This window comes from Lycorma delicatula, chromosome 3 (genome assembly GCF_047948215.1).
Source record: "Lycorma delicatula isolate Av1 chromosome 3, ASM4794821v1, whole genome shotgun sequence".
In the NCBI taxonomy this organism is placed as follows: Eukaryota; Metazoa; Arthropoda; class Insecta; order Hemiptera; family Fulgoridae; genus Lycorma; species Lycorma delicatula.
The window spans coordinates 160197095-160225041 of record NC_134457.1 but is presented as its reverse complement, the minus strand read 5'-3'; the positions used below and the strand labels follow the sequence as shown (position 1 = coordinate 160225041).

The window sequence follows — 27947 nt, the reverse complement described above, 5'->3', positions numbered from 1 at the left end:
TTACACGAGTGTGTTGGAATTTCCATTGCCTCATTCACAGAGCCAACTGAGTAAACAGTTGCACAATAACGTAACAAATCAACTGAAATGTAGGTGACATTCAGCCTTAAAAGCAACATTATCACTCTGCTGTTCATCACAAGGTCTGGCTGTATACTGAAAATAATTTCTCAGAGAAGGTAACAATGACTTATGCCTCACATTTGTCTAAAGATGCTTTAATTTTTTGCTTTTACTATAAACAGCATAAAGCAAGAAATTGAATATGCTGTTTCTGTTACAAAATAGTGTATAGCATATATATTGTTTCAACAAAATAGGAGAAAAAATATATTTGGCAGTAATTTTATTTATTAACCATAGAAATTAAATAAACATAACCAAATGTTCTTTATCAGCTGTTACTAAGTTGCAATTTGATAATTTTCAATAAAATATAATCTACTTTCAGAACCAGATAAAAAATTAAAGTTAATATTAAAAGTAAAAAGTTAATGATAAAGTTAAAAGTTAATAAGATGCTAAAAAGTTAATATTCAGAATAAAAATAAAAATTACGCATACAAAACTTTTCCTCCCAGTAGCTTTAAACACATATAAGTTACAAATAAAGAAATTAAAATTCATACGTACACTAAAAAAAGGAGAATATCAAATTAAATTGAAAAAGATGTTACAAAATTAAAACATTTCAATAAACATTTTACAGCTTCCAAATTTTAAAATAAATACTAATGATAAGCAATAGTATTTCTTACTTTATTAGTATGTGTATGGCTGTGAAATGTTATAATGCTTGATATCACTATTTTTATTTAAGGAAACAAAATACAATAACAAGTTCACTAATTACTTTTAAGTATGTGTCTATATTTATGTTTAATGTTAAGTTTTTACTACATAATTATCTGCAAATTAATTCATTACCTATTTTAAAAATTCAAAGTAAATTTAGGTCATAATCCATAAGTAGTTAAACACATTTAATAACTTTAATTTTTTTTAATAAAATGTAATATATATATAAAAGATACTTTAATTTACTTGGTTAATAAGAAAATTTAAATATAACAATCAATTTTAATGATTTAATATAGGGCAAATGTGTAAAAGTAATTGGAAAAAATTATTTTTTTCTTATTAATAAAATTAGCTTTCTTTAACACTAATAGTTAAGAGGTCAGGACAGTTGGCAGCATTTCCTACTAACCCAGATACAGTGACAATAGTTACATATGCGACTGAAGCAGAATAGATTGCACAACACATGTTAAATATACAAACACCATCGCTTAAATAAAAATTTCAAAGCAAAAATAAAAAATCTGTACTACTAGCAGTTAGATGATGCACAAATATTATTACAACAACCATCTACAATCTTCAAATTAATGTCCCTCTCTGATTAATGATAAGTTTGTATTTATCTGCAGTTAAAAAGTTACATCTTTTTAATTTCAATTAACTAACTGAAATTTCAATTCCTTTTAATTTTTTGTATATTCAACATAATTAAGTAACTTTAAAAAAAAATGTATAAATAGAAAAATAAAGCATTATGGCATTACCTTCATTGTAATTTTACACTACTGATATTATGAAACACGTAGGCACCTCAATCAGTAGACATTACAACTACTAGTGGCAAAAATAGGCCTACTCTTTAAAATACATACAAATCTCTTATCACAATCACATTTTCTTTGATATACAGTATTTCATGATTAATTATTTTCTATAATTTAATTAATAGATTCAATCTTAGGGGAAAAAATAAAAACCTAAAAGAAAAAATAATTAAAATTACTACAAAATACAATTTTTCTATTATTTGGCACCAATATATACATAACTTTCAATCATAAATTATCTACTAGAGGTTTTTATTCAAATCTATCACAGCCTCTAGATAGTTTTAATTTGCAAATATAATGGCGACTCCAAAACAAGATTATGCATACTTTATTTAATGATTAAATTAATTAAAAAAAATACAGACTAGAAATAATCTCTTAAGTTCTTAGAGAAATTTAATTGATTTTAAATTAAGAAATGACATTTAAAAATTGTATTACACTAATTAATTCCAGATTATGTGTAGGTATAGGTTATAGTGCAGTCAAGTTGAAATTAAAAATAAATTTTTTTTTACATAGTAATAGTAAAACACTGAACTAGGTTTTTTGTATTTAGATATAATCCGACATTAATTAAAAGCGATTGACCAAAGTACAAAGTAATGTAAGGGAAGAAGTTAAATCCATTAAACAGTATGACTAATTTAATGGAACTTCAACCAGGAACTAACAAAGCCACACAAAATTTGTAAGGTGGTGCTGCTAAGAATACATAATAAACATTTTTTTCTTTTAAAAATACAAAATACACTTTATTATGGTTTCTTTTTTTAATCTGTGTAAAAAATCAATTTATCCAATAAATATGCAAAACTTGTTTCATCCAAAAAAGACTACTTACCCAATACCACAAATAATAGGAGCTGATATAATACAATAAATAAATATAGGATATTACATTGGCACCGAGCGATCTTATTTATTTTTCTTCATGGGACAACTAATAGAACATTTTTTTACAACTGATATCATATTTTATTTTTAAAAAACCCACTAATTCAAAGGTCTTTTAATCATTTTCCTAATCTCTACAGCAACTATTTCTTTCACATTTAATCTTTAAAAATAAATAAATAAAAATAATAAATTTATATAGTATGTACTGCAGTGCATTCTAACGCTTAAAAACAATAATGGTAAAAGTCTGCTGTAATCTTTTTGAAACATATCTTTTTCTTCTATGAATTTGGCCTCTAAAAATATTAATTTTTATTATAGATGTACATTAAACTTAATCCTCTTAACATCTAAATAAATTGCTATTTTCAGTACATACAAAAATATTTTTAAATCATATCAATTAATTTAAGGTATTAATGTTGGGATTGATTCCAATATTTCCAGATCCTAGAAAGGGGTTTATACAGAACCTTCAGCATAATAAATAAGAAGTCTATCTCAGCTGTGACATCCTGACCCCAGTAGGGGAAGTCTTGTGACAAACTCTATCGCCACACCCACCCTTCTGTTCTAGCCCTGATAGGCTTTATCAGAATTCATCTTTTAGACCCTTAAACTTGATAACACAACATATTGGGGGCAACAAAAATAATTTTCACTTACTTTTAGAAAAAAAATTTGTATCATTGTTTGAAAAAATATATATAAATATTCAAATTTTAAAAAGAAAGTGCTAAATTATCCAATTATCAAAACTCATATTAAGTTCCTATAAACAAAATTTGCAGCCTAACAGAATTTTTAAAATCCCCTTAAATTTTATTTCCAATTTTCTTACTCGCCCATCCAGTATTTCTTACCTAATAATCTATCAACTTAACTTTTTTCTTTCACCCACAAATATCTTATAAATGGATGTGTGACACATTCTTGAAAAAGAAATTAAGATTATAATGAAAGTTCTGTTTTTAGTAAATAAAGAAATGTAAGTGTACTGAAAATTTATTTTTCTTGAATATTTAATAATGGATTTCTTTCTGACAGACTTTTTAATACTAACTGAAAAAATAACAATTATCATATATATTATTTTTAATTATAAATCACTACTTACTCTACAAAAACTGCATCATAGCAGCAGTAGAGATATAATTATATATGAATCAGCTTTTTAATAATCGCTATCTGCTCCTTGATTATTTTTGGTACTGGAATCACAATTTTATCATTTTTAAGTGATGGATTTTAATCATCATCTGATAATGATTTCATCAGTCAAAGGTAATAAGGTAGCAAACAGTGATTAAATTGTATTGATATATGAATTGTTCCATAAAAATCTGCACTAGAACAAGACAGCTAGTGTTCAGACAAAAGGTGGTAAATCTGATGATATTCACACAAGGAGATGTATTTGACTGGATTGTGTTTATTTGTGACTGGATGATGTTTCAGAGGAAAAAAGTGAATGGTGTTGTCATTAATAATTTAAGAAAAGTAGGTAACACAGTATTAGCTATTAGTGGCAAATAGCATAAAAGGGCTGCAGCTAGAATGAAAGTGTGGGTGGCTGCTGTGGATTACAACTGAACATAAGATGAAGTATAAGGTAGGAAGTAGAAAGAGTATCCATGATAATGGTCTTTTCATCAGCAACAATCCTCATCGATGAATATAAAATTTTATATATGGCTTATGATAGTTTGAATCATTACAAAGAATAAAGAAAATGACAGAAAATGCCAGATCAGCTTTCCTGCCAATTAAGGAATTTCCTATACAGCCGTAATTTAAAGTTCGAAGAAATTCGCTCTTTTATTACGATTGATTGGATTTCTTCCATTCTTAAGTAAGCACTTATTAAATGCTATACCTTCTCTGTGCTCCTGTATGAGGCACTCGGAAGCCAAAGTGATTAACTACAATTTCAAAATATTCATCAAGTATGAATGCTTATTAATGTAGAAAAAGGAAACTGAGCACTTTTGGTAAAAGAAAAAAGCAAATATCAAATAAACCAAAAAAATAAAATTATCATTAAAAAATAAATATAAAAAACATAGTGAAAAAAACTAAAATTTAAAAAATCCAAACGGTTAAATATCAGGTAATGATGGTTGTATCTTTCTATTCAATGGCTATGCTGAACTCTTTGAGTTGTTTAGTCAGAGTGCAGCACTTTGTCAGCTGAACATATTATAAAAATTTTAATTTGTCAATCTTAACTCCAAACTAACCTGGTTAATTACTTTTTAAGTTTCATGAAGGTAATGGTTTTAGTAATATACTAATATAATGGTTTTAGTAAATAATAATTTAGTAGGTCATTTTTGTTATTAATTTAACACAGACAACATTTTCACAGCTGAATTAATTTGTAATAATGAGTTAATCAGAAAGTAGTACTTTGGGATGAAATTTATTAAGACCCAGACCTTGCAGTATCACCTGCAGATTTACCTGACCTACATGGTGTAGCTAATAGTAGTGATCGTGATAACTGTTCAAGCAGTACTTAACATCAAAATAATGTTGGTAGTCTTAATGCATTTAATGAAGATAACATTGGCCATTCTATGGTTAATGAACAAGATTAATCCAGTAAGGGGAGAACAAGGTCCAGATATACTGAAAATTTGTAGATGAAATGGGAAAGTAACAACAGAGTGAGTGGTGCAACTTATACATCATTCTGGAAGAATTCATAGAGGTAAATTTTTCAAAGATATTCCAAGCAACTGTAAAAAAGGTGTAATTTAAAAATTTCATCTGAACAGAGAAATATGACCTTTAGTTCATTTTACAAGCTTTTAAATCTTGCTAAACAGAATATATTTTTGCGAGGTTTGTGTCAAAGTAAAACCATTGCCAGGCAATGGCCATCACCAGGAATCAAGCCTCCTAAAGAGAAATCATTTAAATTTTTTATTCATGTAGCTGATACTACAGATGTGTAATAAATAGTTCAGAGAAACATTTCAAGTGAGTGATGGTAAAATTTACAGTGCCTGTTCAAAATCAGATGTTTCCTGTGTGGTTGATAATAGAGGGAAGCATGAGCCTGGAAACAAAACAGATATTTCTGGTGTGGTTGTGCATATAAAATCATTATACCAGGGCTCATAATCCCAATCATATTTAAATTCAAACTTAACGATGAAAAAGATGTAAGATTTATACACTGAAAAATGTAAAGCAGAAAATGTCAATCCAGTAAAAGAAAAAATCTATTAACAAATGTTTTCTTCAAAGTTTAACCTCCATTTTAGACCTCCTGCCAAGGATACATGCCAGGTTTGTGATGTATCCTGGCTGTACAAGTTATTATGCTTTTACATTTGACCTTAAAAAGGAATTAACATTTCTTAAATTGTCCACTCTGTGGCATATTACAAGTGCAATCCATACATTTACAACCTTGGTTGTCATTGCTTTAACACCAACCACGGATTTATGTATGTTTGGCCTGAGACTGAAGGCTCTTGCGGTTCTCAAGAGATAGCTGCTTGCCTAAAGAAACATTTACTTTTAATTGCTGAAAATTATAAAAATGTTGTTGCCTTTTGTGATTCTTGCACAGGGCAAAACAAAAATAAAATAAAACTTGTTTTAAGTTCACTAAAGTTAATGGCTAGTTCTCAGCAGAACGTATTGACCCCAAATTTTTTGTGTCAGGACACAGTTACCTTGATGTGGATTTTGGTGTCATCGAGAAATTTGCACATAAAAAGTAAAATATTTTTTCTCCCCAGGAATAGTAAGACACTATAGTTGGAGGTAAAATACAGAAAAAAGTTTCATGCAGACTGAAATGCAACATGAAAATTTTCTTTCCACTAAGAATCTGGAAAGTTCTATTGTAAACTGCAGGACAGCTACTAACAGCAGTCATATAAACTGGCTCAAAATCAGATGAATAAGACTGTTGAAAAAAGAACCTCTGACATTATTTAAAGAATGTTTTACAGACTCTGTGCCATTTAAAAAAGTTAATGTAATGAAATCTACTACAAGATTGACACAAGAATCACTTGCTTCAGTAGACAAAATTTACTATATCCTGAAATTCGACCAATTACATTTGCTAATGAAGTAAGAAATTTCTTAGGAACAAAAATAAGTTCTTATAAACATTCATTTTATAAATACATTTTTATTAAATGTTAATATTAATGCTGCACATTAAAAATAATAAAGTTGGGAAGTGAAATAGTCACTTTTGCTTTTCATTGAATAATAACATTCTTCATTCAACAAAGTGATTCCAACAAATGGGCAGAATTTTACTGTAGTTACATTGAATTGCTAATGAAATTGTTTAAATTTAATGTAAATAGCTTTTAACTTTTGTATTATACATGTTAATTAACTTATTACAGTAATAAAAGCAGTCTGTAATAATGAAGAGTTGGTTAACTAGTTCATTTCCTCAGTTCTGCATAATCTGGAGTTAATCACTTTGGCTTCTGACTTCCTCTTATGGTGCTCAGTCTTAGGACATCAAAAGTAATGTTGAACAGAATTTAAGAGGATACTAGTGCAGAGGTAATTAAGACAGTTAAGAGAAAAAAGATTAGTACTTTGCACCTATGGTGAGACACCCACAGAGGTATGGCTTTCTATAATCTCATATTACAAGGAGGATCATATCTTACAACCGGGCAGGTATCAGGTTAATAGGAAACCAATGCCAAGCTCAACAGAAAATTTCATGGTCAATGAATTTAAGGTTGGTTTCTAGGTCAACCAGCTATTTATTCCAGCAAAGAAATTTAAACTGTCCAGGTGGCTGCCAACATTCAATTGGATATGATATTTAAATATTAAAGTAAAACTAAACAGAATAGGTTACTCTACATTAATGGTTCACAAAATTCTTGGCTTTTTTTCTTGTATAAATTTTTGTATATTTTCTAAAATGCGGAGAAAATATTAATTTTTATGCATCAATGATCTTTTAATTTTTATTGTTACTTGGATCAATTGTCCAATGGAATCAAACAAGTGATCAAATCTAGATACATGGTGTCAGTGCAAAGGTATCACACATTTCCTTATTTAAATTACAGTATTTCTCTATATTCTCACACTCTGGCTGATCAAGTAACAAAAATCAGAATAAAAACCATCTAATGATTTTGCTCCAGGAGCACCTTTGTACAATTTTAGTATATCTTCACTTCACAAAAAAAATATATAAATTATATATGAACTTTATTCTGAAATTACTAATATGATGACCACACACCAAGTACTGCAATCTTATTAATTTTAATTCCAATTTCAAGTAATATGTTCATCAACTATTGTTTAGTACTTCAAGAGAATGTTTTTTTCTTTTACAGATAAATGTAATATTTTTCTAATTGAACTATCTTCAATTTGCTTTTAATTCTAAAATACTGAAATTTTTATTTACATTCTACATAAAGCATACATTATTATGGAACATAAGACAAATTCTGGTTAATAATCAGAATTAATGTTGAAAATTAAATTTGACATTAAATGACTTAGATTTATCAACCAGATTTATTTACCAGATTTATCAAACAAATAACATGTTATTTTGATTATTGCTTTTTTTAGCAATATATTGTTAGCAGATGTGAATAAATATACGGGGGTTATTAGGTTAGCAGGCTACTTTATATTGCTCTTTCTTAAAGGAATTAATCATTCTTTCAAAATTGGTGTCGTGTTTAAATGTTGTCAACATTTGTGTTTTACTCTTGTGCATTTTGTACGTTTACAAACAAATAAATATACATTTTATGGAGAAATTGGAGGCTTTAGTGTTCAGCACTTTTGTCCTTTACTGTTTTTATTATGATGTCAAAGTATTTAATTATGTTGATTCTGCTGTCAGTTAGGAATTAAATAGATAACTTGTTAATTCACAGCTGTAACTTCCTACATAATCTGTACATATTTTTTTTAAACTCATCTTTCAAATATTAATTTTTTTTTAAATCACTAAAAATAACTCTTTAACATGAAGATAATGATAAGCCAAACAATCTTTATGTTATTGCTGACAGAAACCTTTCCTGGGAACAAGGCATTAATATTATTAATAAAAAGCTACCCAAATCTGTTAATGTATTTAGAACTATGTCTTGGGTTCTAACTTATGATTGGTAAGAACAGTTTATTTTTGAACTGGCTAGTTTAACATACAGTTTGGGGAAACAGGTAGAATACAAGCAGGATTTTTATTCTTCAGATGAAAACTATTAAACTTTAGTGCAGTTAAATTATAATGGAATTTATAAAGATATATTTTTAAGTAAAAAGTTACTTCTAATCCCATTATTTAACATTTACAAAGCTACTTTAACAATTATAAAATATGGTGACCATAATTTTAAACATAATAAATATGTTCACATTTATTATACTAAGTTAATAAGAATAAACATGAATACTAAAAAGCGCAAGCTGATTGTGTTCATCACTTCTGGAATCAAAATACAAGCTTCCACAATATTTAAAACAATTAAATGGAAAGAAATTGAACAATGCTTAAAAGACACTCATTACAAAAGGTTCTATTCTAGTCTATAAATGGTTTTTGTCTACAACTGATTTTATATTATAATCAGATCATACATACTGTAGTAAATTATATTAGTAAACTCTGATTTACAACCACCTGACATAATGACCCCCTCTCCTGTTGGTTAGTTAAAAATAAGTAATAAGATAAGCACACAAACGGTACTATATTTATTGCTTCCTATTTCCAACTGTAGTATTAAAATATGTTTTTCTATTACGTCCTTTAATCCAAAACTGATCCATACTTTTTTCTGAATTTTTTGCATTCCAAAGCTTTAATTATCTCACTCTCAGTGTATTTTGTACCACAAATACCAGATTTTTAATTGGGAGGGTCTACCCAAAAATGATCCAACAATTTCTACTTTCATGCAACAAATTTCTGTAAAATAAATTTTAAATTTATAATATTTTAGAATGTGTTTCATGATGGAAAATATAAAGCAACAAAAGCAATGTTTAACCCAAAAAGTAGCACCAAAAACACCTAGGAGTCACCATTAAAACATAAAATCACCAAAAAAATAAATAAATCACTAAATAATAGCATTATTTATGTATACATTGTTCCATTATACCAGAAACTAGCTTTCCTCAGTGCTAAGGGCAGACACAGAAATGTAAATGAAAACCTATGTAGTCACATTAAGATAAATATGATACAAACAAAACATGGTTGCAAAAGTTAAAACATGGTTGCTTCAAAAAAAACCATAGAAGCTGCTGTGACTTAAGCAGTACCAAAACACCATTTTGGATTTTCTACTACTGTTTCTTCCACAAAGAAGGGGAAATAATAATTTCTCCTACATAAATAAGCAAGAAATCAACAAAGAGATGAATACATAGAACAAAACACTAGTAAATAGCTCCAAATTCAGCTTCCTATATAGTGAAAAACAAAACAGAGGATGAAAAATCTGAGATAGAAAGAAAACAGAAACTGTGAAAACAACATATGGAGAGCTAGAGAAGTTTAAGCTACTCTTGATCACAAAAATGCAATTCTTAACTGTTTTTAATCATCATTATGAAAATTCATGTTTTTCAGGACTTAATATTCTTCACGAATTATAACTTTTCATCTATTCAACTTAAATGAGCAATTTAAAAACAAAAAAATTATTAAGATTAATTGTCTAAGCAGAAGAAAATACCACCATGTGTTGAAACATTATTTTTAATTAAATATTTTTTTTGTTGACTATAATTTACAATTACTACTGAAGAAAACTGAATTTTGTGAATTCATATTTAAAGGAATTACTGGATCCATACTAAATGCTGACACATTTTTCCTTTGAAACTAATTTCATCCAAATAGGGCAAAGTAAAGCCAAATTATGATTCCTGAAACTAATGCTATAATATCCATTCTTTGCTCTGATTTTAGGAAAGGAGGATACAAATTTTGTGACATTTATTATGGCAATAAAAACAGTGGCTGAGTTCTAATCATACAAAAATTGTTAAGTTGCAGTATGAAGAACTATTTTTCAAAGGTTCTCCCTTAACTTGAATATTATTTACAGCATGGAATAAAATTTTTAAAATATCAAATTTGCTGACAGTGAACTTTCTTTTTTTGCAATATTTATTTTACTTAATTTTTTGCACATTCAGAATTCTTGCAACTATGCTTTTCTGTTTAGTTTTTGTGATCTGTTGTATTCACTATATTATATTTAATAAAGTATATTACTATATTTAATGCACAAGGCAATTAATTTCGAAGAAAAACATTAAATTCTGAAACTAATAGAACTGGGTAAGAACATAAATATATGGAAATTATCACATAAAAACAAACCGGGTCATCAAGTTTTTAAAAGAAAAATAAAAGCACTTTACAGGTGCTATTGAAGATTCATGGAACAAATTACTTATAGTAGAAACAATTTTAATGGAATGGATTAACTACAGCTTATAGGTCTTTTGTTTCTGCAAAGGCATTTTCAATATATCACTTGTTTAGTTACAATGATGTGAAACTGAGGACTATCTTTTTGTATCATCAAAAATCGCTCGGATTAATTCTGAAGCAAATCAGATTATAAAACTGATATTAAATGAAGTACTAAGTACAAATGGTTCACCTCCTGATGAATATTCTAAATCATTAGCTAAAATAGTAGAGGAAGATGAATACTCGGCTAGTTTTATACTCAATGTTGATGAAATATGCTTCTACTGCAAACATACAACCCATTTTAGATGTATATAACCAACAACAAAAAAAAAAATATGCCTAGCCTTAACATTACAATAGGCCACATAACCATGTCTTAAACAGTAATGAATAACACAGTCTGTCACTTAATTTCACCTAAAAAACATACTATAGAGGTTTTTCCTGTGGTTTTTGTCTAAAAATAAAACTACACAATATTAAGGGTTCAATTTATTACGACCTATCTTATGAACTCTCCAGGAAATAATTAGCTCATTGTAACAAAGGTCTATTCTACTGTAGCTTATATAGTACTGATTATGACATTTTCTGAAATAAATTATTGGTACATGGAAATTATAAATTATTATTATTAGTACTACACAAATCTTTCTTTTCTTCAGACTGGTACAGTAAAATAAATTTGGTATTATAGTAACAATTAAACAGAGGGCACCATAAACATTATTTTATAATTAAGTAGTCTAAAGGCACTTTTTTAAATCATGATAGAGAAATATAGAATCTCTGAATACAGGCTAATTAAAATAGAAGTCTGAGAACAAGAACTTAATATAAGTTGGAGACAAAGATAAGGTAATAAATACACATATATGTGTATAAATTCATATTTGTCATCACAATGAAAATACTTTCAAATTATTAAATGAATCAGTTTCAAAATACTACAATGGTTTTTTCCAAAGTACTTTTTATGTTAAGTAGCACTCTTTTTGCATTAAGAAGTAGCACTTCTTCAGTGAAGTTACCAATAGTGCTCTAATAAAGAGTGGAGCCAAAAAAAATTAGAAAACCCTTTAATTATGTTCTCAAAATCTATATTTAATCTATATAATGTTTCTTTATTTAGTAAGTTTTTTGTCAACTTTTGTATATATATAAATTTCATATTGTTCGAATTTATCATTAAAATTTTGGCTTTTATGTGCAATGTATAAAATTGACATGTTAAGGTTATATCTTTATAAGTATAACCTGATTCTTTGATGTGATTTTCAAAATTTGATTTTGTTGTATGTAGTGCCTATATTTTTCCTTTTACCCCTGAAGGTGATGTTTTAGTGATTATTTTTCATGTATTATGCTTTCCTATGAATTGTTATGTAATACTAAGATCCCTTTTTCAAAAACATTTAAATTACTTCTTCTTTGACTTATTTACATTTTCGGATTGTACACTTTTTTAAACTATTGTTCAGAAACAATGCAAACTATTTAATTCAAAACTAAAATGTTAAAATAATCACTCTTAAATGAAATTTCAACAATTCAATTTGTATAATACTATTATACAAATTGACACACAAGCAGAATATCATTACAAATTATCAAGGAAAATACTCAGAAATTTTTGGAACAAAAGATAAATCTAGTCAACTTGAGTCACACAAGCAACCAATTACAATGAAAAATTCTGAGCATATTAACTTTAGTTCAGCATGACTTATTTTTTAAATCCTAGTTTACCTACATATATTAACTACAACTGACTACATGTCAGTCAAAAGTCTTGTTAATGCAATATTTACTTTGAAAAGAATACTTCAATAAGCCCACTCTAGGCTTAAATACAATTAGATTTATTTTTACAAATATAAAGCTATAATTATTTTACGTTTTTAGATAAATTAATAAACATTACTATGGTACTTTATATATTACATGAATGATTATGTTATACCATATAATGTATTTTATCACACTATCTTAATTTTTACAACATCAATGAATGCAGTTTCTTAATGTAAATTACAAAATTAAATGTCTATCAATTGTATCAGTAAAGAGGTAGAGAATTACAATAATTTATTTAATATTCTTATACAAAAGATAAATAACATAAAAATATTTCTTAATATAAATAACAATAATAGTAATAAAACAATATCAAGATTTACATAAAACAGATGAAACAACTTGTTTTATGTATGAAAAAAAATTCTCAATAAAAACTTACATGCAATATAAAAAACTGAGAGATATATATTATCTTTTCAAAGATAATACAATACATTTCTATCAAAATGAAATGTATCTGACTAATTAATTATGAACAAAACGTACAAAAATAAACTTAGAAATTTAATTAATTGACTAATAAAATGTATGCCAATAAATGCTTTTTCTTTACTAATTTTTTTTTTTTTTTTTTACAAATGCTTATTTTACTATAGTAGTTATTTATAAAATTATTCAAAAATATTTTAATGAAAGTAACAAAAGCAATAGCTTTTTAATTACATATTAAAAAGAACCACAAAAAAATTATAAGATCCATAATAAAAAAAACATGAAAATTCAAGGAACTTCAACATTAAAAAAGAAAAAAAGACATTAAAAATATATTACTTAAATAAAGAACACTCATAAACAAGTATAGCATTTAACAAATTAATATGCTAAAATAAGCAGCCAGATGAAATATATTTGCTTTAATTATCACAAATTTAATAATACATATGATACACAACATAAATTTATTTGCCCCAAAAATAATTCTCACTGTAACTGCCAATTTCTGACAGCACGATTGCTCTTTCCAATTACTTTATTCTCTAGTCACAAAAGTAACAAAGTTATTAATAATAAAAATATTTTAACATGAAAAATTTATATAAATAAAAAGAAATTTGAACTGATACACAACCTATTAGAAACTTACATGAAACATAAAATTCTGTTAACCTTTTGGCTTCCACAAGCTCTTTTAACAGCTCTCCTTTAATTTTTTCTTAAAAATGCTTATCAGCTGATTCATTAACTCTGTTTCATAGGTTCAAAAACAACTACTAATCAACATACTTAAAAAAAAAACAGATTATTACCATACGACAGACAAAAAGGTGAAAATAAAACAGTTAGGAACAGTACATTAATATTTATATCCATGAGCAATGAATACAAATATTAAAGTTCTATTAGTGCAGATGATTATCTACTGCAACTAAATTAACCTTACCAGTCTACGAAATATTCCAATATAGCCGATGTGCATGATTAGGGCCTTAGTCGGAATATTACAACATCAACTTTTTGTCTGGTTTTTTATTTGTTGTCATAATATTATGTTCATTTTATGTATTTTTTTTTAGCAGTATTCTGCAATGACAGATAACATTAGTTATAACACAGTATAAAGTGAGAGATTGTAATGCACAGTATAAAGTGCGTTTGATCGTAATCTCCTGACCCACTGTAATGGCGAATTGCTTATTTACGGTGTTCTGTGAAGTAAGATTTGGCACTACATTTCTTACTACATCATGAAATTCTATAAAAATATCAGTATATAAATGTATAATTAGGTAAATATTTTGTATATATTTGCGATGGAAATTCTGAAAATATTGTGTATGTTTTGTGTAATAAAATACAATTTAGATGCAAAAAAAAATAATAAAACAAGATAATATTCATTTCTGTAAAAGAAAAAGAAGAAACCACTAAGTGGTTTACTATTTATATTAGAATGTATAAACACAGATGAAATTTACTTTAAAGTCTAGATATATCATCGAAGTAAACTTGAACACCCATATTTATTATTGTAGTAAAGCCTAATCCAATCATCGCTCATGTAATTTATACAGAACACAATGTTGGATCCTGCATGACTGTGGAAAAATAATGTTCAATTTTCTAATAATATCCAACAAACTAAATGGTAGAAATTATCACATCAACAGATTATTCAAAGCAGTTGATTTTAAATAGTTTTTGCTATTCACCATTAAAATTATTCACTAATAAAAAAAAAATTTTTAAATAAAAAAACTAGAATGACCACTATTTAAAATGGGCTTGGAATGCTACAACTGTGATACTTCTTTCATTTTGTTAAGTAAAAAGTAAATAATCCATTAAATCTAGTAAGATTCTAAATGTAATGCAAAAATTTTTATTTCAAACTTCTCAGCCTAGACAAGCTGAAAAATTTAGAAAAGAGTAAAAAAAAAACACTGAGATTTTAAAACTCTTTAAAACAGTAGTATATTTTCTGCAATGCAGTAATCGAACTTTTATAGATTAAGTAAGTATATAATTATATATGATATAGCTTATGAGAGATTTAACAATAAAAGCAAGTTACCATATAATATTTATGCATAAATAAATTTATTTATTATTTATTTATTTTACCCAATAAGTTTATTAATGTGGTTGTGGAATCCAAAGATTAACAATTTCATTATTACTATTTGTATGTTCATATGACATAAATACATACTTTTCACTAAAAAAGTCAATAATAAAAATGAAATTTCATAAATGAATTCTAAATACTCATCTCATGAATCACGAATATTCAGCATTCAACAATCATAAATATTAAAAAAAAAGAATCCCTCATTATTAAATGCGAGGAAATTATTTCTTTAATCACAGGAACCATAACATTATGAAACAAAAAAAAAATAATTGTTTTCTCTTAAAAATACAAAGTAAAAAAAGCAAGATAAAAAAAAATTTTAAAAACCATACCTTGTTTATAAAAATTACACATAAAAACTTTTTGAAATGAAAAATACGATAATCTGTTTGTGTTAAAGAAAAAAAAATGCTAATATTAACAGTAATTATAATAAAAATATTAATATAATATTTTTGATCTTAAAATAAATACAGACTACAAAAATTATATCATTAATACATAAAATCATTATCAAAATATTTACTGTTTTAGTTTCAACACTGCTACAGATATTTATAATTTGATCACACAGTTATTATAAATGTTAAATACATGCTAAACTTAAATTAACTACGACTTCACTCTAGTACAAACAACTAACAATGATGCAAAAAGAGATTTTTAAATAAAATTTTTATCTTCAAAAAAGTAGTCTATTTGAGGTTAAATAGAGAACTAATCAATCTTATTGACAAAGTTGTAATTATCATATTTTTATATCACTAATTTATTCTATGTACCTGGAAAAAGAAATAATTAACTGAGCTGCATAAAATTAATATTAATTAAATATTATCCAAAATAAGTCTTAAACTTACCAAATTGTGCAATTTGTTAAAAAAGAAGTCATAATTTTACTTCTGTAATTATGACAATTACACAAGTAAAATTAAAATCTTTGATGTGGAATGACAAGTGTAAAAAATTAGGTGGGGGGACTAATTAGCTTGTGCTCAGAAGCATAGATTTTGTCTACTTTAACCTCTCATAGACTAAACTAGTTTTTGGGCAGATAGGTAGCAGCCTTTTAACAAAATTTACACAAAAAAATTGCAGATCACTATGAATAACTTAAATGTTTAAAGCAATCAAGAATTTCTGGTAAATAACATAAACATGTTGGCTAGACAATTCAGTAACACTGGTGGAAAATACTAAAGAAATCTACCTTTCTCTAATACATATACACAGATATTATTATCATGAGCCAATTGCCGATAACTACTTATATAAAATGACACAAGAGGTTGTAGATGAACTGATATAAGAAGACAGAGGTGAAATAAAAATAATTGTTCTATAATTATCTTTAAAAATAGAAATTACTAACTGATAATTCACCTAATGCAGCACCTAATAAAACACATATTTCCCAGTTATGAGCAAAATAAAACATATTAATCAACAATAAGTGAATAGGACTTGGATGAGGCACCATACTAAATAATCAACCAATAGTGGTGACACACATTTTAATAGAATGTATCTTGTTATAGTTTCTATGTAGCAAATAAATATAAAATTATATGAATTAAACAGCAAATAATAGCGAATTTAAAAACATTTCAACTCTTATTATAAAGAAAGACATCTAAGTAAACAATACCAAACAAAAGTGATGGATTGTTTCACCCTTCATATTAATCAATGAATGACAAATAATTTCCAGCGCATAAACAATTATGCACAATAATAATACACTGATAATAAATCATGATATGTCTTGACAGTTTTAACAACCAAAATTTAATACAAAGTTATTAAAAAAATATAATAAAGAAGATTCTCTGTATGTCATTATATCCCCTACAGAAGAAGTTGGCAATCTTTTAGTCAGTAGGGGCACAAAAATAATTCAAAAGTTATTGTGGGCTTATGAAAAGTTATTGGGGCGCCTTTAAAGTCAATAAAACAAAATTGTTCTTCCCAGTCAACATTAAAACAATAAATTCTTTTTATTATTCATGATGGGTTATTTATAAAATCCGTTTAACTAGTACAATACGTATTTGATAGTGAAAAGCACAACTATCTTGCGTGATATGGTTACTAATAAATAATACGTAAATAATAAAATATAGTCAAAAATAATACTCAAAATACGTAGCACTCAGAATATGGTAATAAACTACAAAGTTTATCAGAAGGGAGAATATTCCAATGTGCTAAGTAGCAAGTGTGTCAGTGGTATGACCTTGATTGCTATTTGCTGACACTGAGCTTGCACAATTATATTGTCTTATCTACGCACGACGCAGATATGGTTACTGGGCTTAGTAGGTGTGTAATATAGTGAATGCATATAAAAATCTCATCAAGGACGCCATGGTACCCGCAGGCCAACCCCTGCTCAAGATGCTGAGATCAACATCTCAAGACCCTCTAAAGTACTGAAAAACTTGAAGTAAAAAAAATCATTAAAATTTCACTAAAAATGTTATTGCTTTCATAAAATCAGCTTTTGCTCAGGCAAAATAGTCAAGGCATTTGAATATATGGCCAAATTGCAAAACTTTAGAAGATAAAACTTATGTCACTTACCACTGTTACTAAACAAAAGCATTTGATATAGCATACAAACTTGTGTTTTTGTACAATAAACTTTCGTTACATGGCATTAGTGGTATTCATGCAATACAACACACTAATGTAGCTTTTTAACTCTTATCTTTGCCGGAGATGTCAGATAATGACTAAATAATTCAAATTTAGCTCTTCTCTGATATAATGATTGAACACCTGTGTTTTCACATATTTTCTGAGTTGTTTCAATATGTAGATGACATGACTTCTATTTTAGTCAGTCTTACAGAGGAGGAAGTGAATAAAATTTAATTAAATCTTTACGCAAGGAAAGGTGGCTGTCTATCAATAATAATGAATAATAAGACAGTTAATGCAGTATGAATTAGAGGAATTATATTAAGATTTAGATTATGCAAAACTTTAGGCTTTTATTTAGAAGACAACTACTAGCTAGAGACCAGACACTTAGTGTGTGAGTAACATTTGCATATGAAAGTATTATTTCTAAGAAAACTTTAAACTTGTCCCTCCCTAAATTTCTAAGTCAAAATTTTTAGTCTGTTTCACTGCCACTTAATTTATGGGATTCATGTTCGAAGACAGTCTTGTCACTTATAAGTATAAACAAGCAGTTAGCTATACTGTATAATGTTAATCCATGAATACAAATTTATTATTTTTAATAAGAAAAAGAATTATTAGTAGATCTCACTTAATTTATTTTAGATATTAAATTCAGTAAAGTACAGGAAATTGTCGTGCATTTGAAAATTTAAGAAATCTTTTAATTCCAAATGATATACATATTTAGCAATTTTATTTTTAATAAAAATGTTAAGAAGGCAAAAATAACACTGTTTATAATGTAACATTATCTAACATGTACACAACTAGTTGATAAAAATATATTAACAGCATTTTAATTACTTGCAGGCATAAAATTAACATCATAATAAAAATAATTCTTCGTAATTTAAAGAGATAAAACCTTTAATAAAAATGGTGATGAATGTCTTAAGTTGATTGGTGCACAACCACAATAATTGGTTCTTATCAGCTCACTAACTCACATAATTTTCTAAATCTAAGGATTGAAAAGAGCTTTAAGTGGACCATCCACACATTAAATTTTTCATCTTCCACCAGATGTAATCAGTCTCACAGGCACAGCATATTCTGAACATAATTTTTATGCAAGTTCATCCTTACTTTTAATCTGCCCATAATATAAAATAATGTTACTTTGAATAATAATCTACAAAATAAAATATTTAAGGCCTTTTTGTTAAACAAGAGTCATCTCAAGCACACTTTACCTAATATTGTCATTTTTTCTTTCATATTCTCATTGTTTTACACTATTTCCTTTCTTCTAATTATTATTATTATTCTTGATTTTTCTTCTTTATTCATTGTAATTTTTTTATTTGGAAGTTTTAGGTACTTCAATTTACAATGACTGAAAGTAATACTGGAAACAATCTTCAGCAACGTACTTATAGAAAATTATACTTGCAAACAAGAGGCAAAACTCACTGATTTAATCAATAAATGCATTCACTGGTCTGTTTTTAGCGACAGCCTACAGAGAAAGCAGCCTTGAAAAACTTTGGGGCATTCATGACAACAGATAATAAAAATTTTAATTTTAATTATTAATGAGTTGTTTAAGATTTGATGACAGTAACACTACAAAGAAAATTGTTTGATCAATTAGCTCCTGTATGAGAGATACCATATTTACATGTACATAGGACGCTTGCATGTTCAAGCAACACCTGGTTTCTGAGAATAATTTTAGGAAAATATAATTTTCTTAAAATTTAGTAGAGATCAAAACAGACTGCAGTATCAAGAAACTTGACAACATTTGCAAATTCCTAAGCTCTGAATTGCCCACATTCCACATAATGGTACCCCTCTGTACAGAGGGATGACTGCTGAAAAGCTTCAACTGCTTACCAGGTAACAGAACCGCATGAGAAAAAGGGCAAGAGGATGCAGAGCACTCCAACCAGTATTGTGGATATTCTTTCAACTAATGAAAGAGTATCCACTCATGAAGTAGTGAAACATGGACTGTGTTAAAGCAAGTTACAGTTGTAAATTTAAATTGCAAATAGTGCATTATGCGCAAGAAAATGGAAATCGAACAGCTTAGAAGAAGTTCGATGTGGGTGATAAAACTGTGAGAAGGTGGACTGGAATGAAAGATATTCTTGAAAAACCATCCCAAGTCGACAATTTTTTCATGGCAAAATTTCCAGAAGTAAAACCAATATTTTTTATAATGTAACATTATTATTTTTTAGGTTTAGTATTTTACATTTTTTAAACAAATTTTGTAATTATTTAATAAAAATATGATTAATAAAATACTAAGTATAATAAAATAAGAAAATTATCCAATTAAAAACTACAATAAAACCTTCAAATGAAACTCAAAATGTGAAATGTGCCTCTAATAAACATTGTGCCTGTGGATATAACAAAAGACACTGTGCCTGACAAAAGGTTAATGACATGAATTAATTTCTTGTCTTATTTTCCCTACTATTTCTGAGAGTACCTCACTGGACACAACAATCATATTCCAATTTGCTTACATGCACTCAGTTTTATCTTGTATTAACCTTATCGGATAGTTACTTGGGATGCTAAAGGGTTTTGTGATAGAAAAAAATTATCATCTAATCTGCAAAAAAAAAACCACCAGACCTTCATGTCAATCCCCATTTTTTTTTTATTGAACATATTCATTATACCCAAGCTGTATATTTTAGAAATACTGATTTATAAGGTTAAAATGATGCTCAGATAAGGGGCAAATTTTTAATATGGTTAAACCATTTTAAATGTAAACAAAGAAATGAATAATCACAACTTATTAAAAATTTCTTTTACAACAGTAACAAAATGAGAAGAGACAGTATAATTATATTAAATTTTACAACAAAATAATGAGTTAAATTACTTAATTCATGTATATTTAGGTGCTTATAAAGTGCTTACTATCAGAGCTTATTATTATTTCACACTAAGTTTTTATATCATACAGATCTCAGGATGCTCATAAATGTATTCTTGAATGTTGTGTATATGATGACATTTTATTTATATTTTACTAAATGCTGTTAAAGAAATGCAGTTTCCAATTTATCATTTTTATTTTATTTTTTTATAAATAATTTTATAATGTTATAGTATTATAATTGTTATTTGTATTTGTTTTATGCATGTATGAAAAGTATTTAGACAATATATTTCTGTAAGTAAGCATTTCTTCTATCTATTTAGTGTGATGTGAAAGATAAATTAAAAAATATTTTAAATTCCATTGGCAAACTACCTAGTACAAAATATTAATATTGAGGTAAATATTTTTTCCCTTATTTTTATCAGTATATGAACCTTAAAATGATTAATTTCAATAAAATTTAAATAAATGTTCACACATTAAATACTAGCATGAGAAAATGCCATTGTATAGATTAAATAATCTGTGACTCAAGACAAGATCTCAGCTTTGTAACTGACAAAAGTGAATCCATTCTGTCTCTTGTTGATTCTGTCTCGTTTACTTATTAAGTATTTCAAAGTAGTCATTATAATTTACTAATCAAATTTAAATTAGGATTAATAATTATCAACTCTTTCAAGTCAAAAATTAGGAACAATAACAACTTTCTGCAGTTTTATTAGTATATAACCACAGCAATCAATCCCGATTTAAAAAAAATTTTAACATTATGATTTATATTTCAATTAATCTGAATCAATCAAAAAATGAGTCATATTAATTATGTATTTTTAACTAATACTTAAATCAAAAAATATATACGTATATCTTACATGATTTAAGTTACTATAACATAATGAGAATTAAATATAAATATCAAATGGTAATAATAATAATCCCACAAATAAGAACTTTCACTTATCCACAATTTACAATACTAGAATACTTAATGCTAGTTTAAACTTACTGAGATTTATTTATTATGCATTAAAAATACATTAATACTTTAAATATTTTACATTACAAATTAAATTACTAAATTAAACACATTCAAAATGAAATAAAACCTTTGCTTCCACCATTCAGTACCGATAAAATAAAATCCCCAAACTGCTGTTACATTATTATTATTATTGCTGTGATTATTATGAGACTTCATTATAATAATTATTAAAAACAAGAAGAGTGAAAACCCATAAATATTACAATTATTATTAAAAACAAAAAGAATTAAAAACCACAAATATGTAATATTAAAAAACAGTACAATAATAATATACTAAATGACAATAAACTAAAATCATTTTAACAACAAACAAATTTGGATAGAGCTGTACACATTCAAATAAAACTTCAAATAGTTAAATAATACAATTAACCTTAATTAGTCAAGAGAAGAAATTCAATTCATAAGAAACAAACGTGTATCTGTACTTAAACTGAATGCAGGCTAAGTGGGCCAGCAATGGTACATAAGAAAAAAGAAAAAAATCATGTACAAAGTATGACAAGATAAGAAAGATTGACTACGTTGCTTAGAAAAACATGTAAATTTCAAACTTACACATAGTTTATTTTTTGAATTTTTTTGAGTAGAGGAATTTTTTTTTATAACCATGATATTAGTTATATATAAAAACCAACTCGTCACAATATTTATTCATACTATTTAACAATGAAGAAAAGAAGTGATGGTTCATAAAAACATATGACTGAAACTTACATTAATTCCAAGTAAGTATTGTTTGGTTATATGTTTCAGTAAAAATGCGGAATTAAATCACTAAAACAAAAAATCTTTTTATTGATTTACAAGAATATTTTATAAAATGTCTCGTGTTTCACAATCTTACAAGGATTACATTTGCTGACATAGGATGTATTAATAAGTTTAGTGTTTTACTTCATACTTCTACTAACAAGTATACAGAACTGTGCATACACATAAATGACAGATAAAACATAAGATTGCGTACAGTGAAAAATAATTGAACTTTCTTTATGCAGCCATGTGCTACACTGACTACTTACAATTTTACTAATGAATGCATGGCACGATGTTAACAATTACTTACCACTAACTACTATTACTTAAAACTTAACACAAAAAAAAAAAACATTAATAAACAGCAATACGAAACATTAAATTTATCAGTATGTTTTTGTTAAAGAAGCCGTGGCCATAGTAAAAGCGCTTGTGTGAATTTAATAGGTATAATAATAAGCAATATTTTAAGGTAAATATTTTAAATTTATTTTATATACAAACATGAAGCAAGTAAATTTCAAACTTAAGCAGAGTTTGCTGCAAATTAAAGTGATATATATATCACTTTAATTAACGTGTGACACGTGTTAAAATTGAAAATATAATTCCACCAAAGCAGTTTCCTTTTGTCTTTGTTTTGCTTAACAGTAAAACAAAATTTTCAATTATTTTTCTTTTTTTCAAGTATTAATAGCAAGGTTTACTAAAGTTTTAACAGAATACCCACAGTTTATTGGAATTAGTCAATTTAGAAACACCTAATCTGCATTTTTTCCAAAATTAAGTTTTTAACGCCGCACTTGGCATTCCACGCATCTACTGTGTACCTGCATCTGTTGGCAGGCCACAGACGGTGGTATTACAGAAATATTCTATGTGTTTACGTTTATTTTTTCAATATTTAAAATGCCTCCGCTGATCGAGAATCCCACAGACTATGAAAATATGTGGTGTGATTAGTTTTCATAATGCTAAAGGGATTACAGTGAAAGCAACTGAAATTCATCATCAGATCAGTGAAGTATATGGAGAAAACATTATGAGCAATGAAATTGTACGAAAATATTTTAGAACTTTTAAAGATGGTCGCCAGAATGTTCATGATGAGGAAAGGAATGGACGACCTTCTGTTATTACTAAAGATCTGGCGTAGAAAGTTGATGAAAAAGTGAGAAAGAACAGACAATTTATGATTTCTTCACTATCTGAAGTTTCCTCAAGTTTAAAGAAGTGCTGTCTATGAAATTGTGACCGAACGCTTAAATTACTGAAAATTGTGTTCACGCTGGATAGTGAAAATGTTGACTGAGGTGCACAAAACCAAACGTTTAGGCAATGCATTTACTTTCTTGAACGGTAGAGTCCCGATCTAGTGCCTAGTGACTACCACTTGTTCCTGCATGTGAAGAAACATTTGGGTGGTCAGCACCATGATGACAATGATGTTGCAGCGGTTATTAAGTGCAGCAGCAGACTTCTATGATGAGTGTTCAAAAGCTGGTTACATGATACAAGTGCCTTAATGTTGGTGGCAATTATGTAGATAAGTAGATTAAAGTACAGTCTTTCATGTAAAAATAAATTGTTAAGAATAGTGTAATTGTTTTTTTTAATTTCAAAATTCAATTGCAGGTAACTAATATAACATTACTCACTTTTTTTACGTAATAATATTTTTCTCCTATTTATTTTAAAGGTTTTTTTTTTTAAAGAATTACAAATGTTATTTTTTTTAGTTGCAGATGAAAATGTAATCCAGAAAGTTACAGAGGATAAAGTTACTGACATATATAAAAAATTTATTGAGTTTAATACAAAAAATGAACAAAATGCATATCTTCAGTCATTGATTGAATGCAAACTGATACAAAGAAAATGGCATAAACCAGAAAATTATGAAAAGAAAAAAGGGTAAACCAAAAACACATTCTTTTAAGTATTCTGTTTCTAAAATTGAGATATGTAAACTTGCATTTCTGTTTGTACATGGCATTTTATCTGAACAAGTTAAAAAACTGTGTACATTACACTCACAAGGGAAGTCACCAAATGACTTATGGGAAAAATTACTCACCTGGGGGAATGCTAAACCAGGACACATCATAAAGGCTACTGACAACCATATAGCTTCTTTTACTCAGAAATAAGCCCACTATACTAGTATTTCCTGCACCTTCTTCAACTCAAAACTGAATGTGAAAATCACGTGAATCCTTTTAAAGAAAAATATTCTGATTTATGTGTTTACAACAAATTCTATCTAAAATTTTTCATAAACATTTTGACTACTGTAAATGTAAAGGAGCTCTCGGTCAAAATCAAAAGCCCATCATTGAACACATGCAAAAGAGTTCATATTGTTGAGCTCCTAGTTCATAAAAGGAGAACCAAAAGATTTTTTTAAATTGTTGAAAGAATCAGTGAGAGATGTTTAGTAGATAAAGTAACAGAAATATATATGAACTTTACAAAAAATTTGCAGCTTCCACAAACTTCCATCCAAGAGGTATTCTACAAGCATCAATGGATGATGAAGAAGGTTTTTAACATTCACAATATAAAAAAACAACAGAGCCAAATTTCATTTATTTGAGGATTTGGCCAAAAATAATCCCAAATGAAATATGCTTTTTTTAGCTGATTTTATGGATGATGTTCTAGATGTAAATGTGACACATCATGTTTTTCCAGATGATGTGGCAGCTCAGAACAAAAACAATGTTGTAATGTTTTGCCTTGCCTCAATAGAAATTGAGCCATTTGACAGCATCCACCATTACTTTATTACACGAGGCTATTCGTACCTCCAGTGTGATGGGACTTTAGCTAGTCATCAAAAGAATTAAAAGATTGACAGGATTTTTGCAATGAAACAGTATATATAACTAATGTTACACTCAATAGTAGTTAATGACAAGTTTCAATTAGAAGTTGCAGAAAGTGAAGAAATAAAGTAAAAATAAGTAAATAAAAAAAGTAAACAATAATAATAAATAATAAAGAAAAAAATCATATAATAGTGTAGCACAATATGCAATATTTAATAAACATTTTCATAAAAATTTTGCCACAGTCAATAAATGGTATAAAAAACTAGGAAAACTGTATGGCCCAACACGCACATTAATTGTTATATATATTCATATATACACACATATACACATACGTACATATAATACAATACAATAATACACATATATCAGCAAATCATACATGAGTATATACACATATGATTTAAAAATTACATCTCCATAGCATTTACTTATAAATAAAAATTACGTATAAAAGTACTTAAAAAGATTGATAACAGATTCACAATAAAAGTCTTATACAACAATGAATTTTAAGTGCATAAAAGTGTTTGGTTTATCTCTAAATCTGAGTATATCTTGATATCAAAAACAAAAAATAATAAAAAGTAATAAATTTCATGTTTAAAATATATCTTCAATAACAAAAAAAAAATATTTTCTTTTAAGGAAACTGCCATTATAACAAACTTACTTATACATAAAAAAAAAATAGTACATCCAAATTGTTCTTCACACAAAAAATTAGTACATTTTTACCACTAATAAAGTAACAACGTGTTAATATGATATATATATATATATATATATATATATATGTGTGTGTGTGTGTATACACATACACACACCCATATTGTATATATATTTATATACAATATTAATTTTTATCTATATACATATATTTAATTTTTACAATATGATATTAATATTATTATAAATGAATGGCATTTATATGCATAACAGTAACAGTCAGTGTGTAATAGGATAAATTAATTACACACAATGTTCTTTTTCTTTAAACTGTTATACTTAATAAAGAAAAAAAAACTAGATAAAAACTGAAAGTAACACTAGAAATACAAGTTTCACTAAAAACGTGTATCAATAATAGAAATAATAAAACACTAACCAAAAATACACTTGCATACAAATTATTTTTTAGTTAATAAAAGAAATAAAAACATTAATTACTTTAACTATTTATGAAATTTTTTCAGAAAAAAAAAGTTAATAATGAAATATATATGTAACAAACGTATATTAATTCACACAATTAAAAAATAAAATATAATGAATTAACTTCAATGGAATAAGTCTATAATTACCCCCTACGGTTCTATTCGTAAACTGATTTTTAGTTGTATCAATAACTTTATAATATTTTTCACTTATTTACCTCTTTTTTTCGACTCCATACACACATCTATTTTTTTAATTTATTCTTCTTTATGAATCATTATACATTTTTGTTATCAATTAAGATGAAATTTCTACCTAGAGAATTTTGAAAACAAGAAAATCATTATGTATTAGAAACATATACTTGTTGAGTATTAAATAAAATATTCACAAACATTAGTAGTTCCATTCTTTATAACTTATAAAAGTAAATCAGGATTTAATATAACACACACACACACACACAATAAAACATTAAGTAAACAATAATTAACTGAATGAGGTGTTTGAGCATTAATTAACAATTTTAATAAAAATATGAACAATATATTAATGAACACTATGTCTCCCCATCACAAAATAATTTAACAAGATAAAATAAGGTATTATACCAAATTGTGTATTATGAATTACATTATAACTTCAATAACTTATCATTCCAGGGCTCAAGGGAAAATTAATTAAAGAAAACGATAAATCAAGAATAAAACTATAAAACTGAACTACAGAGAATATGATATGATAAACATGAATGCAAATTATTTTCATTTTAATTACATTAGTCAACTTCAAATAGCATGTAGGATGACAGTGAATAAGAGACTTAGCTAACAGGACATTCCCAACCCCGTAGGGGAAGAAGCCTTCTGATGCTTCCGGTCACCACATCCCCCCTGCTCAAAGCTAGCTAATAGGACTGGAGAGATTTAATCTATAACATTTACTTTTATAACTGCACTTTTTTTAACTTTTGTTTAAATATGGTAATTGTTTTTTGCAGTTATTTTTAATGACTACTGTGTACTTACTGATAGGATGTTAAAAAAAAAGTATTTTATATTTTTTTCTCTCCAAATAAGAATACTGTAATTTTAGAGTTTTGAGACTGATACAATCTGTTAACATCAACTATTAATTTTTTTTTTTGTTGTTTATAATTTCATA

At 26.9% G+C, this 27947-nt stretch overlaps 2 protein-coding genes and 1 long non-coding RNA gene across 3 annotated transcripts in view; 1 reads left to right on the top strand and 2 right to left on the bottom strand.

Annotated features, from left to right (window-relative positions):
* Positions 1 to 1767, bottom strand: part of LOC142322152 (cytosol aminopeptidase-like) — a 34687-nt gene extending 32920 nt beyond the window's left edge. Inside the window, exon 1 of the mRNA XM_075360896.1 lies at positions 1569 to 1767. Coding sequence (XP_075217011.1) covers positions 1569 to 1574 — 6 coding nt within the window. The 5' untranslated portion in view covers positions 1575 to 1767. The remainder of the gene's footprint in view (positions 1 to 1568) is intronic.
* On the top strand, positions 41 to 27947 carry LOC142322154 (uncharacterized). The gene is made up of 3 exons (XR_012755790.1): positions 41 to 179; positions 24531 to 24705; positions 27446 to 27947. It is a non-coding gene; the product is annotated as an uncharacterized LOC142322154 (long non-coding RNA).
* Positions 26927 to 27947, bottom strand: part of homer (protein) — a 55757-nt gene continuing 54736 nt past the window's right edge. The window contains exon 10 of the transcript XR_012755789.1: positions 26927 to 27098. The gene's annotated coding sequence lies outside the window, so the exon portion shown is untranslated. The remainder of the gene's footprint in view (positions 27099 to 27947) is intronic.